The 18501-nt window shown below is 36.5% G+C and overlaps 1 protein-coding gene across 4 annotated transcripts in view; it reads right to left on the reverse strand.

Annotated features, from left to right (window-relative positions):
• WDR70 (WD repeat domain 70) overlaps positions 1 to 18501 on the reverse strand; it is a 308150-nt gene that overhangs the window by 172089 nt on the left and 117560 nt on the right. For all 4 annotated transcript variants that reach the window (XM_060009572.1, XM_060009570.1, XM_069540615.1 and 1 more), the window contains one exon: positions 15978 to 16054. In XM_060009572.1, the coding sequence (XP_059865555.1) occupies positions 15978 to 16054 (77 nt within the window). The remainder of the gene's footprint in view (positions 1 to 15977; positions 16055 to 18501) is intronic.

Consider the following 18501-nt stretch of genomic DNA (forward strand, 5'->3'; position numbering starts at 1 on the left):
CATAGTGGGCCAGGGCATAAACACAGATTTTATGAGCCAGCAATGCTGGACTATGACCAAGATTAAATCAGCCGATAAAGACAGCCAGTTCTTCACAGGCCAAGATCTGGTACAGTCATGCTCACTATTTTCCACAATAACTCTTAAACAGGTACATTACTTAGTAGCTGTCTTTGGTGGTGTTAGCCAAATAAAAACAATCCCAGTGTATAAACAAAGGGAGAATTGTACTAAAACAGTGGCAAAGTTAGCATTCTTGTAGCATATGAAAAGTTTGCAATAAATTAATTAACCATATGAATCAACTGTCTGCTGTGGAAAGCTGCTGTTAAGTCAATATGTCCATAATCCCTCTGAGAGAGATATAAACCTTTCAACAACACTAACAATAACAACAATAATAACAGCAGATAACTTACGGAGTGCTACCATGAGATGAACACTATCCTAAGCACTTTAGGTATATAAATTCATTTAACGTTCACACAACCCCATTTTACAGAAGACAGAGCAGAGGCACGGAGACACGAAATAACTTGCCAAGAGTCACTGTAAATGGCAGGGTCTGGATTCAAACCTGCATAGTCTGGCTTCAGGGTCCAAGCTGAGAACTACATTTTACTGCCTTGTAACTAAATGGAATATGGAATATTTTCAAAACCTGGAGAAAAGACACATGGTGAAGTTGTGGTCATGTCCTATACTGAAATGGGGAGTGACTTTCCCATAGCGGGAAATACCTTATGCTAAGACCCACACATTCACACACCCACTCACCCTCCAACACCTACAACTGAAACAGAACAGTACTAACCGTGACACAGTGTAACAATTTCTACTTGATTTTATTTTGCAAAAAATGCTGGTCGTGACCCGAAAGGGGTCTCACAATGGAGTCTGGAACACACTGCACTACCCCAGGATCAGCTTTACCATGCAACCATCTACTCTGAAGGAAGATATAGTACACAGGATACAGATGACTGTGGGCTTAAGATAACTAAAACTAGCGAGGGAATGTGGTATAATGGACCCAGGCACGAGGTCCAATCCCTACTCCACCTCTAAATAGATGTGTGACCTAGTGAGTCGCTTCCTTCTTCGAGCCAGTGCTGTGAGGATTAAGTGAGACAGAGAATATAAAGCTCCTGGCCCATAACGCATATAAAGAAAACACCAACTCTTGGGGTCCACTCTGTTGGTTTGAAGTAGTTTTCATAAAAGCAGAGGTTGGGGTTATTCTGAAATAGGAAATGATCCAGTGATTGATACTACAACTTACTGAAGACTCAAGCACCATCCTCTCTGGAAAAAACTTTCTCTTTCCCAGGTGAGTCTGAACTAAGGCCCAGGCTGAAAAGTAACTAGAGGAAAACTATGTTCTTCCATTATGGGATCCATGTTTCCTAGCAAACAGGGCTTCATGTACCTCTGAAGAAACAATCCAGAATGAGCCACTCCCATGTCCTTGCTGCAAATCATAGTGTTATGGGTACCCAATGATCCTGGGAGCCTGGGAAGCACCCTGGAGAGTGAGGACCATGTTGTATTCATCTCTGTGCATTCAGCTCAAAGCATGGTGCCTAATGCAGCTCCTGACCCACAACAATGGATATAAAATAAATATTTGCTGAGCTTAACTGAAGAAAATTTCTTAGCTCTGGCCTGTGGAGAAAAGATCCTCCAAATGCAAATCTGGTTCATTTCTGTATGACTCCCTTTTTGCCTCTTCTTCGTGCATTCCCACAGTGGACAGTCATGTTGGTAACTATTTTTACACTACCCACTGCTTTCACTCCTCTTTCCTAATCAAAGCCTATTTAGTATTGGCTTAAACTTTTCTGTAGTTTAGTTTTAGAATTGTTCTTCACATAGATAACTGGTGCTTATTGAAAGGGCAGAATTAAATTAATGCAGCCTAAGACTTTTATTTTACAGATGAAGACACTGGTCCAGGAAGGGCAAGTATGTTGCCCAAGCTCTCACAGGTAGTAGATGACAGATGTTGAATTAATTTATGGTCCAAGCTTTGCATTACAGTAACAGCAAACTTGGCCTTGTATATTTTAAACACATTTGGTCGAACAAAATAAAAAGCCCAGAATGGAACTAAACTTGTATCGAGCACCAACTATGTGCCAAGAACTATGCTTTCCATATATTACCACATTTAACACTTGCAGCGAGGCTACGAAATTGCACAAATATATATTTTGTAAATTCTCTGGGTGACATGAAAAAACACTGAGCTTTGAAGATACACATAGCTTTCTCTGCCAATGCTAATATACTAAGATAGACGGTACTAACTGGAGAAGCTCAATATGAGCTACCAAAAATGCTGAGTTACATATTTTTAAAAAATATAGTAAATACAGAACTTTTAACTGCATTCCACAAGTAGACTAAGTGTTATGAAAAAGAAATCCTTTAAAAGCTGGTATGGATGGCAATTTAATAAAATTGCATTAACAGACATTAAAATGTCCACACACCCCAAGGAGCTTTTCTTTATATGTGTCCTACCTATAGATGTTTACCACAACAGCACAAAGTTTTAAAGTATCTATTGACTCAATTAAGACTATCAACAAACTCAGGGAGTTCCCTGGTGGCCTAATGGTTAGGATTCCGGGCTTTCACTGCCTTGGCCCAGGTTCAATCCCTGGTCACTGAACTGAGATCCCACAAGCCGCGCAGCCAAAAAAAAAAAGAGAGAGAGAGAGAATATTAACAAACTCATATATTAGCATGTATTTATGAAAAATATATATAAACAAAAGTGTCGCATGAAAATATAACAATTATTTTCCAAAGGAAACAAACAAAAATAGTAAGAAATGTAGCACTATTCTGCATTTTTGCAAATCACTTTGAAGTGTGACTTTAGAGGACAGTACTTTGAAGTGTGACTTTAGAGGACAGTACTTAGTACTTCTGTATTCAATCTGTTACAATATGCTGTTCTTGTTAAACCACATGAAGGGAAATCCATCACACAGGTATGCAGTGGGGAAAAGGAGTATTTTAATAGCCTTTTCAGATAGTTGTGGATATTCTTCAATACTGCACCAAAATTCAACCAGTGGGTAGTTTCTTAAAAGTAAGCTGCAATGTGGAATCTGAAACTAAGTCAATACACTTTACACACTCTTACATTAAAATCTATAGGTCTATCTTAAACTTTGCAGAGATCCTTTCTGTGACATCGTGCACTGGTCACTTAAAAAATATTGGTCACTGGGCTATGAAAATCTTCAAAATGTTGATATATTTCATTAAACAATTGTAAAAAAAAAAAAAACCCAAAAAACATACTCATTAATATAACTGATTTCATCAAAACAAAACAAAACCCTTTTAAGTACTAAGAAGCTGTCAAGCTCAAAGAAATATTTTAAAATTTCCAACGTTCTATATTTTACCTGAAAACTCAAATTTCATCACTGGACACAAATCTGTCAGTTGTTTTCATTAAAATAATAGTGACTTTGTTCATTTTTTTAAATAAAATGTGTGCCAAATGTCCAGTCTGAATAACCATACTTTGTCTGTTGACAGTTCTTACAAGTAAAAATGGTGTTCCATGAAAAAGAAAGTTGGCTCACAACTCAATCATGCAAGTGCTTTTCCTTCAAACGATCATGTTTTGGTATGCAGCAGAAGTGCTTTATATGCCATTCCCATTTTGGCATAGAGAACAGTAAAGACATGTACTCAAGTGTTAAGATTTCATAAAACTAATGATTTTTACTGCTTCATCAAGGACATCCTTATGTAAAACTGGCATTTTTTTAAAAGAATTATGAATGTGTGGCAGTAAATACAATGATTACTCATGCAGTTTGGTACCACTGCCTTGATTAAGGCCAAGATACCAGGGGTTTTACCAACCACTGCTTTGGTGTCATCAGTGCAAATGTCAACCCAGTGAAAAAAGCCAAATTATGCCTTACCATTTTTATGAAAATAGTTCTGACCTTGTAGAGCAGCAAAAAGATCTCAGAGACCTCCAAAGGTCCCTGGATCACACCATGAAACTGCTGTTGCAAACCACTGTTTCATTCATCATTATATCTCCTATACTATATCTTTATATTAGAGAATTTGCTACATATATTTTGTTGTCCAATAGCCAATCCACAGTGCTTAGTAAATACATTCTAACTGATGATGCTAGTTTCCTAAATCTCAGAAAAATTATGTGAAAAGGGCTCTGGAAGATTGTCTCAACTGTGGGTTGAAGTGCTTGCTCTACCATTGGCTAACTACCTACGTGACCTTGTCTAAGTCACTTCTCTCAACATCAGTTTTCCTATCAGGTAAGATCTGGACTAGCTCAGTGATTCTCACCGGAGGCATGGGTAGCATATGGATGGAGATTAGATTCACTACAAATGATGAGCAGTGTTACTGATGGGAGTATGTTTTATGTATGAAAACCCTAAAAGCAAAGAAAAGAATCACTGACCTAACAGAATGAAAGCCACTCATTATAAAATTCTTAGAATATGGTTACAAGTGCCCTGACCTTCACCCATCCAATTTATTCCATAGAGATGTTAGGGTAATTCATTTTAATGTAAATCTGACTGTGTCACTCCCCTGCTTAAAATCCTTTAACCTCTTGTAGTTGTCCTTGGAATAAAATCCAAATGTGTTCAACATGGTCTGTAAGGCCCTGCATGATTTGGCCCCCACCTACTTAAGCAAATTCATCTCATGCTGCTCTCCATCTTGCTCGCTGTGCTTTAGTGATGCTGGATTTCTCTCAGTTCCTATAATAGGCATTTTAATATGATGTTTCCTCTGTCTGGGATGGCATCCCCCTCTTTTCAATGACCATTCATCTTTCACATCTCAGTTTAAACATCACAACCTCATAAAAGCTTTTTCTCCAGTATGCTTTAGGTCTTCCTCATATATTGTTCCTTCACAGCATTTTACATGCATAATTATTTACTTAACTATTCATAAATATTTTCAAATGTCTATCTCCTCACTGTATTTTAAATTCTACAAGAGCAGGAATTGCTTTATTTACCCACAAAGTCTAGGTGAGCCTGAGCACACAGTGGGTTGTCAATAAATATTTGCTGGTTGATAGACAAAATGATTTTACAAGAGCACAATGGAATTAAGAATGATGAAAGTTGTGTTTGCAAAGGATATATTTTTCTGTGAAAAAATAAATTATGTAATGCGTTATGAACAAGAGTCATAATCTTCAGCCTATTTGGGGCATATAAGTAAAACCGCCTAAGAAAGATAAAGAATGCTAACTACAACATAGTTATGTGATATAAACCAGAAGCTGCTCTACCTCTTCAGTTATTCTATGCAGAGATAAAGCTATGTAACCAAATTTTTGTTGGAAAAAATGTCATCAGTGAGCCTTATTTCCTCCATGAAAACACAGACTGTTATTGCAAGAATGTAATAACCACATGAAGTGTTGTTAAACAAGTCTGTGCTAGCTCTATTTATAGATAAGTTAGTACAAGTTTCCAACAATATCATTTGTTTTATTCAAATTAATAGAACACAGCCCATTAAGGAAATATGTATCAAAGGGAAGCTTGTAATTAACAATTTATGAGATATTTCTACTTTATATTCTACTTGATTTTATTACTATTATAATAACAGAAAAGTGTTACCAAGAGAAGAATAAACTATTTTCACTTGGAGCCTTTTCAAAAAGCAGTAACAAATTTAACATTTTCATCAAGACAAATTTTAGAAGTACCATCACAAGAAAGGATAGTTTATAAGACAGAAATAGTTTTACAAGTCATATAAACTTAGATTTAAAAAGAAGCAACAGGAAAATTCAACTCATTATTCACACCTCATAGCAAAGTGCCTGATAACATGCCATCCTAACTTCATCAACTCTGTCAATATGAAACTAAAAAGATGAGGTGACAATTTTTTCAAAGTTGGGAATGGATTCAACAGGCTTATACAACACAAGAGAAAACAAGGGATTCAGAAACAGTATACATCTACATTTGCCATGTAGTCACAGAAGCTTAGGGAAAAAATGGAAAGGATAATATAAAAAGGAAAAATCGCTTGTAGCCAAAACTTTCAGAAAAAGTCAGAGAGTCAAACAAAGAAACATTTTAATTTGAATTATGAGTTTCAAGAAGAGCAAAAATGCAAGCTACGGAAACATCTTTTATTCCCATTCCTGCAACTAAATTCAATTCATCAGTTTTCACAGGAACAATATTCTTCATAAACAGCTACTCCATAAATGGCCAAGAGGGCCACCACATACCATAAGAATACTGGTACATTAGTCATACATACAGGTCCATTCAGTCACGCATGGAGTGGACCAGTCGTACTGACGCTACTTTGCCTGGCCTAGAAATCCCCAGAAGAAATTCAAACCACCTTCTATCAAATACTCAGTTAACCTAGGGATGCCAGTAAACAAGTATACTCTTCAACGTTTAGAAACATCCATATTCCCTTTAAAAAGAAACATATAAGTGAATAAATAAACAAATATTTAAAAAATTGAACTGACGTAACAGAGATGTACTGGTGAAACTAACAATGTTTTTCTTATGGATTTCAAGATAAAGAAAATACTAAAAAGCATCCCTCACCATTTATAATCCCCACACAGAAATCACTGTTCAGCACTGATGTTCCCTTAGCCAAAACAAGCTACTGATTAACAACTGTGAAAAGTGTGCCAATAAAGTAAAACATAAACGTGGACTTGATCAAACTTTCTGCCAACATTTTTGAAGGTATGAACATCTTACCCTTCTTACGTATGGCAATACAGTGCACATGAGCAACATTTTGTATAAAAAGTACATAAAACTTAAATCAAGGATAATGTGACATTAAATTTTTATATAATTCCTAGAGACATAAGGTGAAGTTTTATACTGTAAACATATGACGAAAAATATTATCTAAGTAAGTCGAAAGTGCTAGGACAACTATAAATCAAACAAAGGCTATTCAAGCATAACAGGAGCTTAAAAATTAAAATGTATGTAAAGTTAAAATGCTTAATTATAAATAACTCTTGACTGTTGAGTAAGTTTAACTCCCCCAGTAATATTTTATTAGCTTATTTTGAGTTACAAAATATAAATGACATTATATCTGAGCTTTAAAAAGAAGAATATAAAAGGTTTTTTAGTTCTGCATCTCTTTCATTAGTAACACTAAAAAACTGTGCTATAGTTTTTTGAAAAATTACATTATCGGGTTTTTTAGGGAGCTAAACCATGTCACCAGTTAACAGAGTAATATATAATTCATCTGTAAAATTATGTGTGAAACTTCTCCTCTGCGTCTAGTGCTGACTTCTTCAGACCAGCATCCAATTACTTTCAATCACCACAAGATCAAAATATACTTAATAAATATCTAGACTGTTTTTGGTGAGTTGTTTTCAAGTCACTGCAAAATAACTGATTAACTAATGCCCTATTTTATGCTCTTACCAATTCCTAAGAGAAAACTAGTTCTAGAGCTCCAAATACTGCATGGTTCTCAATAACTGTTAATTTCATTTTCCAATTAAGATACGTTTCCAGGATTTTGTGTTTCATTGTATTATGTTTCATGATAGGAATTGAGAACACTGACATCTTCAGTTTAAAATACAATTGATTACAAACAACAAAAATCCAACCACAGTCTGTGTAACAAATTAATCCACATAAAATGGTGAATGGTGATATTTAGAGCCCAACCACAATCATAAACCCTAATTTTAAGTTCTAAACCTAACCTTTTAAAGAATTTGTCCTGGTAGCTAGCTCTGCAGTGAGCTATTATTATTATTTTAAAATCTTACAGACTTTTTACCTACTGTGTGTTTTCTCAATATAAATAGAAATAAAATAGAGCTGAGTAAAAGGAAACTATTTTGAAAGGAATGAATTTATATGAACCAAATGAATTTATGATAAAATTAAAAGATTTGCATTTTTTCCATTCAAGCCTACAGAAAAAGCTTGTCAACAGAAGCTAAATCAAACTAACACCAAAATGTGCACATCTCAATTACAGCAGTAATTTCAGAATAGATTCTCATTAGTCTCAGAACTCATGAAGAAAAAGAGCTTTAAAAAGTGTCTAAGTAGGGCTTCCCTGGTGGCGCGGTGGTTGAGAGTCCGCCTGCCGATGCGGGGGACACAGGTTCGTGCCCCGGCCCGGGAGGATCCCACAAGACGCGGAGCGGCTGGGCCCGTGAGCCATGGCCGCTGGGCCTGTGCGTCCGGAGCCTGTGCTCCGCAACGGGAGAGGCCGCAGCAGTGAGAGGCCCGCGTACCGCAAAAAAAAAAAAAAAAAAACACAAAAAAGTGTCTAAGTAAATTATGTCTTTTATTATAAGCATATTTCACCACAATCAGAAAGTATGAATAGGAACATTTTTGGCATTTAGGTTCTACTGACAGCTAAACCCTAAATCCCATTAATCGTTCAAAGAAGTTATTGTTTCATGTAAAATTTCTATAACAAATGCTTTAAAATATATAGACATATTTTTAATTACCCACACAGTGAAAATAAAATAAAAGCTATTAATTTTACAAATGCTGGTATAATTAGAATAATTAGAATTAGATAAAAGGATCAAAGAAATAAGTTAGATAAAAGCAATGTCAGATAGTGTAAAAACAAGATCTAAACAGTATATTTTCTTTTTTAATTGAGGTATAACTGACATATAACATTATATTAGTTTCAAGTGTACAACACAATGATTCAATATCTGTACCTACTGCAAAATGATCACCACAATAACTTTAGTTAAAATCTGAAAAGAGACACTTTCTGTTTCTATAATGGGATCACCCAAAAAGAACCATTACTTATGTGGCAGCATGGACAGTATAAAACTCTGCCCAGAATCAGAAAGTAAGCAAGAAAAAGTCTCCTAGCTGCCAGAGATGGCAAAAATTAATGTTATTTAAAAAGTAAAACTTGGGACTTCCCTGGTGGCGCAGTGGTTAAGAATCTGCCTGCCAATGAAGGGGACACGGATTCGAGCCCTGGTCCAGGAAGATCCCACATGCTGCGGAACAACAAAGCCCATGTGCCACAACTACTGAAGCCTGTGCGCCTAGAGCCCGTGCTCCGCCACAAGAGAAGCCACGACAATGAGAAGCCTGCATACTGCAACAAAGAGTAGCCCCTGCTCACCACAACTAGAGAAAGCCCGCACCCAGCAACGAAGAGCCAACACAGCCAAAAATAAATAAATTTATATATTTTTAAAAAAGAAAATAGCATTTTCCAGCCATAGTGATACAACTCCCTCTCTCTCCTACAGCCAACAACATCATTTACACTCTGTGCCTAGTGCTCCCAGGAATATATTTTGGGAAATGAAGGTTGCCACCAGTAAATGCTTTTCATGGTGGGATTCAGTAAATTATAAATCTTTTTTTATTTCGTTGCAGCTTATAAAGATGCACAATACCAATTAAAATTCTTGGTGAATTCTGGCATGGCATAATAGAAAGAGCATGCACTTTCCAGACCAAGAGGAACTTGGGTGCTCCACCACTCATCATGACCTTGAGCAGCCAATTTACCACTGAGTTTTACAGGCTTTTGCTGGAAGGCTGATAGGCATATTTGACTTGACTTTAATAATCAATAACATATGTAAATATAATTATAAATTCTCCAAGGAATGATGATTTACATAAATGGATCTCAGAAAATTAAACTTTTCTATAGCCCAAAGGGTTTTTTTTCTATTTAAATATTTTTGGGAGAAACTTAAAAAATATATTAGCTTCCTTTTATTTCTAGGTGCTTTGAATATAATTTAACATTTTCATAATTTATACATTACTACACCATGGTATAACATGCCTCAGAAAGTCTTCACATGTGTAGGCCAATTTTACAGCTTTTTCAGTTCTTTTTTTTTTTTTTTTTTACTAAATTTACTTATTTATTTTTGGCTGTGTGGGGTCTTCATTGTTGCGTGTGGGCTTTTGCTAGTTGTGGTGAGCGGGGGCTACTCTTTCTTGTGGTGCGCGGGTTGCTCATTGCAGTGGCTTCTCTTGTTGCAGAGCACAGGCTCTAGGCAAGCAGGCTTTAGTAGTTGTGGCTTGTGGGCTCTAGAGCTCAGGCTCAGTAGTTGTGGTCCACAGGCTTAGCTGCTCCACAGCATGTGGGATCTTCGCGGGCCAGGGCTCAAACCCGTGTCTCTTGCATTGGCAGGCAGATTCTTAACCACTGTGCCACCAGGGAAGCCCAGAAAATGCTGTTTTCTTTCGTTAATATATTTCTCGGGATCTCTAGTCCTTGGCACTATAACTCTCCAAGGGAAAGACAAAGGAACCCTTTCTCCACAGACACCCTACAGGTACTAGCATTACTAGGAACAAGCTTAGGAAATCCTGCTACAATCCCTAATCACTAGGTTCTCACAGTTTAATCAGCACTGATATGCAGAAAATTAAAATACACTGAGAAAATGTCCAAGAAAAAACTTAAGTGGAGTACAACAAACTATAATCCCCACTACCCTTTTTACGCATCTTATATTCAACTTTTAGATTGGGGGTGGAATGGATGACTTCCACATAAGCTAATATTAAGAAGATCCTCCCAACTTTTTATTTGGAAAAGGTTCAAAGCTACAAAAAAGTTAAAACAATAGTACAATAAACACCCATATACCTTTTCCAATAAACACCATATACACTAACATTCATTTTGTCACATCTATATTCTCAGTCTCTCTCTTTCCATACATATATTCATACACACACGCACAAAAATATATACAAATGCACTTTTTATTTTTGTTATACCATTTAAAAGTAAGTTGCATATCTCATGATACTTCACACCTAAATTCACTAGCTGGTATCTTCTAAGAACAAACATTCTTCTATATAACCATGATTCCACATAACATGAAGCAATAATATCATCTGTGTCAGTTAACAACTGGTGCATAACAAAACATTTTTAAAATTTAACGGCTTAAAACAGCAGGAATACAAAGCAATACTGAGGAAAAAGAACAAACCTGGAGGCATAACCCTCCCAGATTTCAGATAATACTATAAAGCTACATCATGGTATTGGCACAAAAACAGACATATAGATCAATGGAACAGATTAGAGAGCCCAGAAATAAATCTACACACCTACGGTCAACTAATCTTCGACAAAGGAGGCAAGAATATACAATGAAGAAAACACAGTCTCTTCAGCAAGTGGTATTGAGAAAGCTGGACAGCCTCATGTAAATCAATGAAGTTAGAACATTCCCTACACCATACACAAAAATAAACTCAAAATGGCTTAAAGACTTAAATATAAGCAAGACATGATAAAACTCCTAGAATAGAACACAGGCAAAGCATTCTCTGACACAAACTGTACCAATGTTGCCCAGGATAGATCATATCTTGGGTCACAAATCAAGCCTTGGTACATTTAAGGAAACTAAAATGGTATCAAGTAACTTTTCCGACCACAATGCTATGAGACTAGATATCAATTAAAGGAAAAAAACTGTAAAGAATACACACACGGAGGTTAAACAATATGCTACTAAATAACCAAGAGATCACAGAAGAAATCAAAGAGGAAATCAAAAGATACCTAGAAACAAATAACAACGAAAACACGATGACCCAAAACCTATGGGATGCAGTTCTAAGAAGGAAAGTTACAGCAATACAATTCTATCTCAAGAAACAAGAAACACCTCAAATAAACAACCTAACCTTAAACCTAAAGCAATTAGAGAGAGAAGAACAATAAAAAAAAAAAAACCAATAGTCAGCAGAAGGAAAGAAATCATAAAGATCAGACCAGAAATAAATGAAAAAGAAATGAAGGAAACAATAGCAAAGATCAGTAAAACTGAAACTTGGTACTTTGAGAAGATAAACAAAATTGATAAACCATTAGCCAGACACATCAAGAAAAAAAGGGAGAAGACTCAAATCAACAGAATTAGAAATAAAAAAAGGAGAAGTAACAACTGACACTGCAGAAATACAAAGGATCATGAGAAATTACTACAAGCAACTATATGCCAATAAAATGCACAACCTGGAAGAAGTGGACAAATTCTTAGAAAAGCACAACCTTCCGAGACTGAACCACGAAGAAATAGAAAATATAAACTGACCAATCACAAGCACTGAAATTAAAACTGTGATTAAAAATCTTCCAACAAACAAAAGCCCAGGATCAAATGGCTTCCCAGGCGAATTCTATCAAACACTTACAGAAGAGCTAACACCTAGCCTTCTCAAACTCTTCCAAACTATAGAAGAGGGAGGAACACTCCCAAACTCATTCAATGAGGCCACCATCACCCTGATACCCAAACCAGACAAAGATGTCACAAAAAAAGAAAACTACAGGCCAATATCACTGATGAACACAGATGCAAAAATCCTCAACAAAATACCAGCAAACAGAATCCAACAGCACATTAAAAGGATCATGCACCATGATCAAGTGGGGTTTATACCAGGAAGGCAAGGATTTTTCAATATAGGCAAATCAATCAATGTGATATACCATATTAACAAATTGAAGGATAAAAACCATACAGTAATCTCACAGATGAAGAAAAAGCATTCGACAAAATGCAACACCCATTTATGATAAAAATTCTCCAGAAAGTAGGCATAGAGGGAACTTACTTCAACATAATAAAGTCCATATATGACAAACCCACAGCCAACATCGTTCTCCATGGTGAAAAACAGAAACCGTTTCCACTAGGATCAGGAACAAGACAAGTTTGCCCACTCTCACCACTATTATTCAACATAGTTTTGGAAGTTTTAGCCACAGCAATCAGAGAAGAAAAAGAAATAAAAGGAAACCAAATCGGAAAAGAAGAAGTAAAACTGTCGCTGTTTGCAGATGACATGATACTATACATAGAGAATCCTAAAGATGCTACCAGAAAACCACTAGAGCTAATCAATGAATCTGGTAAAGTAGCAGGATAAAAAATTAATGCACAAAAATCTGTAGCATTCCTATACACTAATGATGAAAAATCTGAAAGTGAAATTAAGAAAACACTCCCATTTACCACTGCAACAAAAAGAATAAAATACCTAGGAATAAACCTAACTAAGGAGACAAAAGACCTGTATGAAGAAAACTATAAGACACTGATGAAAGAAATTAAAGATGATACAAAGATGGAGAGATATACCATGTTCTTGGATTGGAAGAATCAAAACTGTGAAAATGACTCTACTACCCAAAGCAGTGTACAGATTCAATGCAATCCCTATCAAACAACCAATGGCATTTTTCACAGAACGAGAACAAAAAATTTCACAATTTGTATGGAACCACAAAAGATCCTGAATAGCCAAAGCAATCTTGAGAAAGAAAAACAGAGCTGCAGGAATCAGGCTCCCAGACTTCAGAGTTTACTACAAAGCTACAGTAACCAGGACAGTATGGTACTGACACAAAAACAGAAATATAGATCAATGCAACAGGATAGAAAGCCCAGAGGTAAACCCATACACATATGGTCACCTTATCTTTGATAAAGGAGGCAAGAGAATACAATGGAGAAAAGACAGCCTCTTCAATAAGTGGTGCTGGGAAAACTGGACAGCTACATGTAAAAAAATGAAATTAGAATGCTTCCTAACACCACACACAAAAATGAACTTCAAAATGGATTAAAGACCTAAATGTAAGGCCAGACACTATAAAACTCTTAGAGGAAAACATAGGCAGAACACTCTATGACATAAATCACAGCAAGATCCTTTTGACCCACCTCCTAGAGAAATGGAAATAAAAACAAAAATAAACAAATGGGACCTAACGAAACTTAAAAGCTTTTGCACAGCAAATGAAACCATAAACAAGATGAAAAGACAACCCTCAGAATGGGAGAAAGTATTTGCAAATGAAGCAACTGACAAAGGATTAATCTCCGAAATATACAAGCAGCTCATGCAGCTCAATATCAAAAAAACAAACAACCCAATCCAAAAATGGGCAGAAGACCTAAATAGACATTTGTCCAAAGAATACATACAGGTTTCCAACAAACACATGAAAGGATGCTCAACATCACTAATTATTAGAGAAATGCAAGTCAAAACCACAATGAGGTATCACCTCACACCAGTCAGAATGGCCATCCTCAAAAAAATCTACAAACAATAAATGCTGGAGAGGGTGTAGAGAAAAGGGAATCCTCTTGCACTGTTGGTGGGAATGTAAATGGATACAGCCACTATGGAGAACAGTACAGAGGTTCCTTAAAAAAACAAAAATAGAACTACCATACGACCCAGCAATCCCACTACTGGGCATATACCCTGAGAAAACCATAATTCAAAGAGTAATGTACCACAATGTTCACTGCAGCTCTTTTCACAATAGCCAGGACATGGAAGCAACCTAAGTGTCCATCGACAGATGAATGGATGAAGAAGATGTGGCACATATATACAATGGAATATTACTCAGCCATAAAAGGAAACGAAATTGAGTTATTTGTAGTGAGGTGGATGGACTTACAGTCTGTCATAAAGAGTTAAGTAAGTCAGAAGGAGAAAAACAAATACTGTATGCTAACGCATATATATGGAATCTGAAAAAAAAAATGGTACTGATGAACCTAGTTCCAGGGCAGGAATAAAGAGGTAGACATAGAGAATGGACTTGATGACATGGAATGGGGGGGCGAAGCTGGGGTGAAGTGAGAGTAGCATTGACATATATACACTACCAAATGTGAAATAGCTGGCTGTTGAGAAGCAGCAGCGTAGCACAGGGAGATCTGTTCAGTGCTCTGCAATGACCTAGAGGGGTGGGATAGGGAGGATGCGAGGGAGGATCAAGGGGGAAGGGATATGGGGACATGTGTATGCATATGGCTGATTCGCTTTGTTGTGCAACAGAAACTAACACGGTATTGTGAAACAATTAAACTCCAATAAAGATCTATTAAAAATAAATAAATAAATAAAATATGTGTTTCACCTAAGTAATACCATCTGTATATTTTCATTTATAAGATTTTTCATTGTAAGTTTCTCTGTAATATTACAAATAACTTATTCTTGTGAACTACTCTTAATACTAAAAATGAATCATACAATATAACAACTCAGGAAAAAGCTGCTCAAATATTCCCTGTAATACTCTTGAATCCTAAGCCAACAAATATAATGCAAAAGAATCTGAATAGGGACTTCCCTGGTGGGCAGTAGTTAAGAATCCACCTGCCAATGCAGGGTACACAGGTTCGAGCCCTGGTCCGGGAAGATCCTACATTCCACAGAGCAACGAAGCCCGTGCGCTACAACTACTGAGCCTGCACTCTATAGAGCCCACGAGCCACAACTACTGAGCCCGCCCGCCACAACTACTGAAGCCCATGCGCCTAGAGCCCATGCTCCGCAACAAGAGAAGCCACCGCATTGAGAAGTCCGCACACTGCAATGAAGAGTAGCCCCTGCTCGCCGCAACTACAGAAAACCTGCATACAACAACAAAGACCCAACACAGCCAAATTAATTAATTAATTTTTTGAAAAAAGAATCTGAATAAACATTAAATCAATTTTTTCAGTTGTTACTTCCAAAAAACCATTTAAAAAACAAATTTATATAAGCTATTAGATTCAGATGGAAATCAGCCTTTACTATAAAAAGTAACAAAGTTTAAAGTCATTTGAGTCAACTTAACAGCATCAATCTGATCCATTATGCTCCCTAATAAACGCCACTTGAATTTCTTCCAACTCTCATTTCTATAGCTTCCATATTTATTTAAGCAAACCTTATACGGCCAGCTAAATTCAAGGTAAAGTTGAGAACAAGACTATATAAACATCAGGATTACTAATATTCTATCTCTTAGTTTACTGGCAAGATTGCTACAATATAAAGGTTAAAGAAAATACTGAAATATATGAATGTATTAGATGAATTATCAACAATACTCACGCATCATTTGAGCAAGTCATAAATTCTCCTTTTATTTTGGGATGCCATGAGCCAGTATGAAGCATTGCTGTATGACCCTTAAAAAAAAAAAAAAAAGGAAAAAATTCTTTTAAAAATGTAAAAATAAACAAACCGACCAAAAGCTGACATAGTATGCTTGAAAGTAAAACTTTTTAGTCCTCCCCAAGGCACACTATTTTAATTACAAACTGATATTATGTTATTTCAGTTTTATTTCATAATATGCTTTGTTTATTTCACTTTGTTTATTTTAACTTTAATTCACCATGTAAACCCTCCTGCCCAGGAATTAGTACAGTGCTTACATATAACAGGTGCTTAAAAAGAAAGAGTGGGGGGAAATGACAACCTCTCTTCAGGAACGAAGTAAAAAGAAAAACCACAATAAGACAATGGGGAAAAAAAATCAGTGGAAAAGAATTAAGGAGAATAGAAAGTACTTACAACTAACCAAGGCAAAAGCAAGAGGATGGGGAAAAAAAAAATCCGTTCTTTAAAATGTGTCAACAATCTTAATTCTACAATACATCTGTAAGAATAAATATGTGAGAAAATAGAAACATCTTTAAAATGATTCAGGAAGATTAGCCCTACTCAGGATGGAGCATAATACAAAAACACTGCAATTATTTTATTTATTTATTTTTATCTTTATTGGAGTATAATTGCTTTACAATGTTGTGTTAGTTTCTGCTGTACAACAAAGTGACTCAGCTATATGTATACATATATCCCCATATCCCCTCCCTCTTGAGCCTCCCTATCCCACCCCTCTAGGTGGTCACAAAGCACCCAGCTGATCTCCCTGTGCTATGCGGCCGCTTCCCACCAGCCATCTATTTTACATTTGGTAGTGTATATATGTCCATGCCACTCTCTCACTTCATCCCAGCTTCCCCTTCCCCCACCGTGTCCTCAAGTCTGTTCTCTACATCTGTATCTTTATTCCTGCCCTGCCAGTAGGTTCATCAGGACCAGTTTTTTAGATTCCATATATGTGCATTAGCATACGGTATTTGTTTTTCTCTTTCTGACTTACTTCACTGTGTGACAGTCTCTAGGTCCATCCACCTCACTACAAATAACTCAATTTAGTTCCTTTTTATGGCTGAGTAATATTCCACTGTATACATGTGCCACCTCTTCTTTATTCATTCATCTGTCGATGGACATTTAGGTTGCTTCCATTCTTGGCTAAGGTATATAGTGCTTCAATGAACATTGTGGCATGTATCTTTTTGAAATATGGTTTTCTCAGGGTATATGCCCAGTAGTGGGATTGCTGGGTCATACGGTAGTTCTATTTTTGGTTTTTTAAGGAACCTCCATACTGTTCTCCATAGTGGCTGCACCAATTTACATTCCCACCAACATTGCAAGAGGGTTCCCTTTTCTCCACACCCTCTCCAGCATTTATTGTTTGTAGATTTTTTGACGATGGCCATTCTGACCAGTGTGAGGTGATACCTCATTGTAGTTTTGATTTGCATTTCTCTAATGATTAGTGATGTTGAGCATCTTTTCATGTATTTGTTGGCAATCTGTATGTCTTCTTTGGAGAAATGTCTATTTAGGTCTTCTGCCCTTTTTTTTTTAATTTTTATTTTTTTAACATCTTTATTGGAGTATAATTGCTTTACAATGGTGTGTTAGTTTCTGCTTTATAACAAAGTGAATCAGTTATACATATACATATGTTCCCATATCTCCTCCCTCTTAGTCCCCCTCCCTCCCACCCTCCCTATCCCACCCCTCTAGGTGGTCACAAAGCACTGAGCTGATCTCCCTGTGCTATGCGGCTACTTCCCACTAGCTATCTATTTTACGTTTGGTAGTGTATATATGTCCATGCCACTCTCTCACTTCATGCCAGCTTACCCTTCCCCCTCCCCGTGTCCTCAAGTCCATTCTCTAGTAGATCTGTGTCTTTATTCCCGTCCTGCCCGTAACTTCTTCAGAATTACTATCTTTTTTTTTTTAGATTCCATATATATGTGTTAGCATACGGTATTTCTTTTTCTCTTTCTGACTTACTTCACTCTGTATGACAGACTCTAGGTCCATCCACCTCACTACAAATAACTCAATTTCATTTCTTTTTATGGCTGAGTAATATTCCATTGTATATATGTGCCACATCTTCTTTATCCATTCATCTGTTGATGGACACTTAGGTTGCTTCCATGTCCTGGCTATTGTAAATAGAGCTGCAATGAACATTGTGGTACATGACACTTTTTGAGTTATAGCTTTATCAGGGTGTATGCCCAGTAGTGGAACTGCTGTCTTCCACCCATTTTTGGATTGGGTTGTTTGGATGTTTTTGATATTGAGCTGCATAAGCTACTTGTATATTTTGGAGATTAATCCTTTGTCAGTTGCTTCATTTGCAAATACTTTCTCCCATTCGAAGGGTTGTCTTTTCGTCTTGTTTATGGTTTCCTTTGCTATGCAAAAGCTTTTTTTTTTGCAATACGCGGGCCTCTCACCGTTGTGGCCTCTC

The sequence above is a fragment of the Delphinus delphis genome, chromosome 3, assembly GCF_949987515.2.
Source record: "Delphinus delphis chromosome 3, mDelDel1.2, whole genome shotgun sequence".
Lineage (NCBI taxonomy): Eukaryota > Metazoa > Chordata > Mammalia > Artiodactyla > Delphinidae > Delphinus > Delphinus delphis.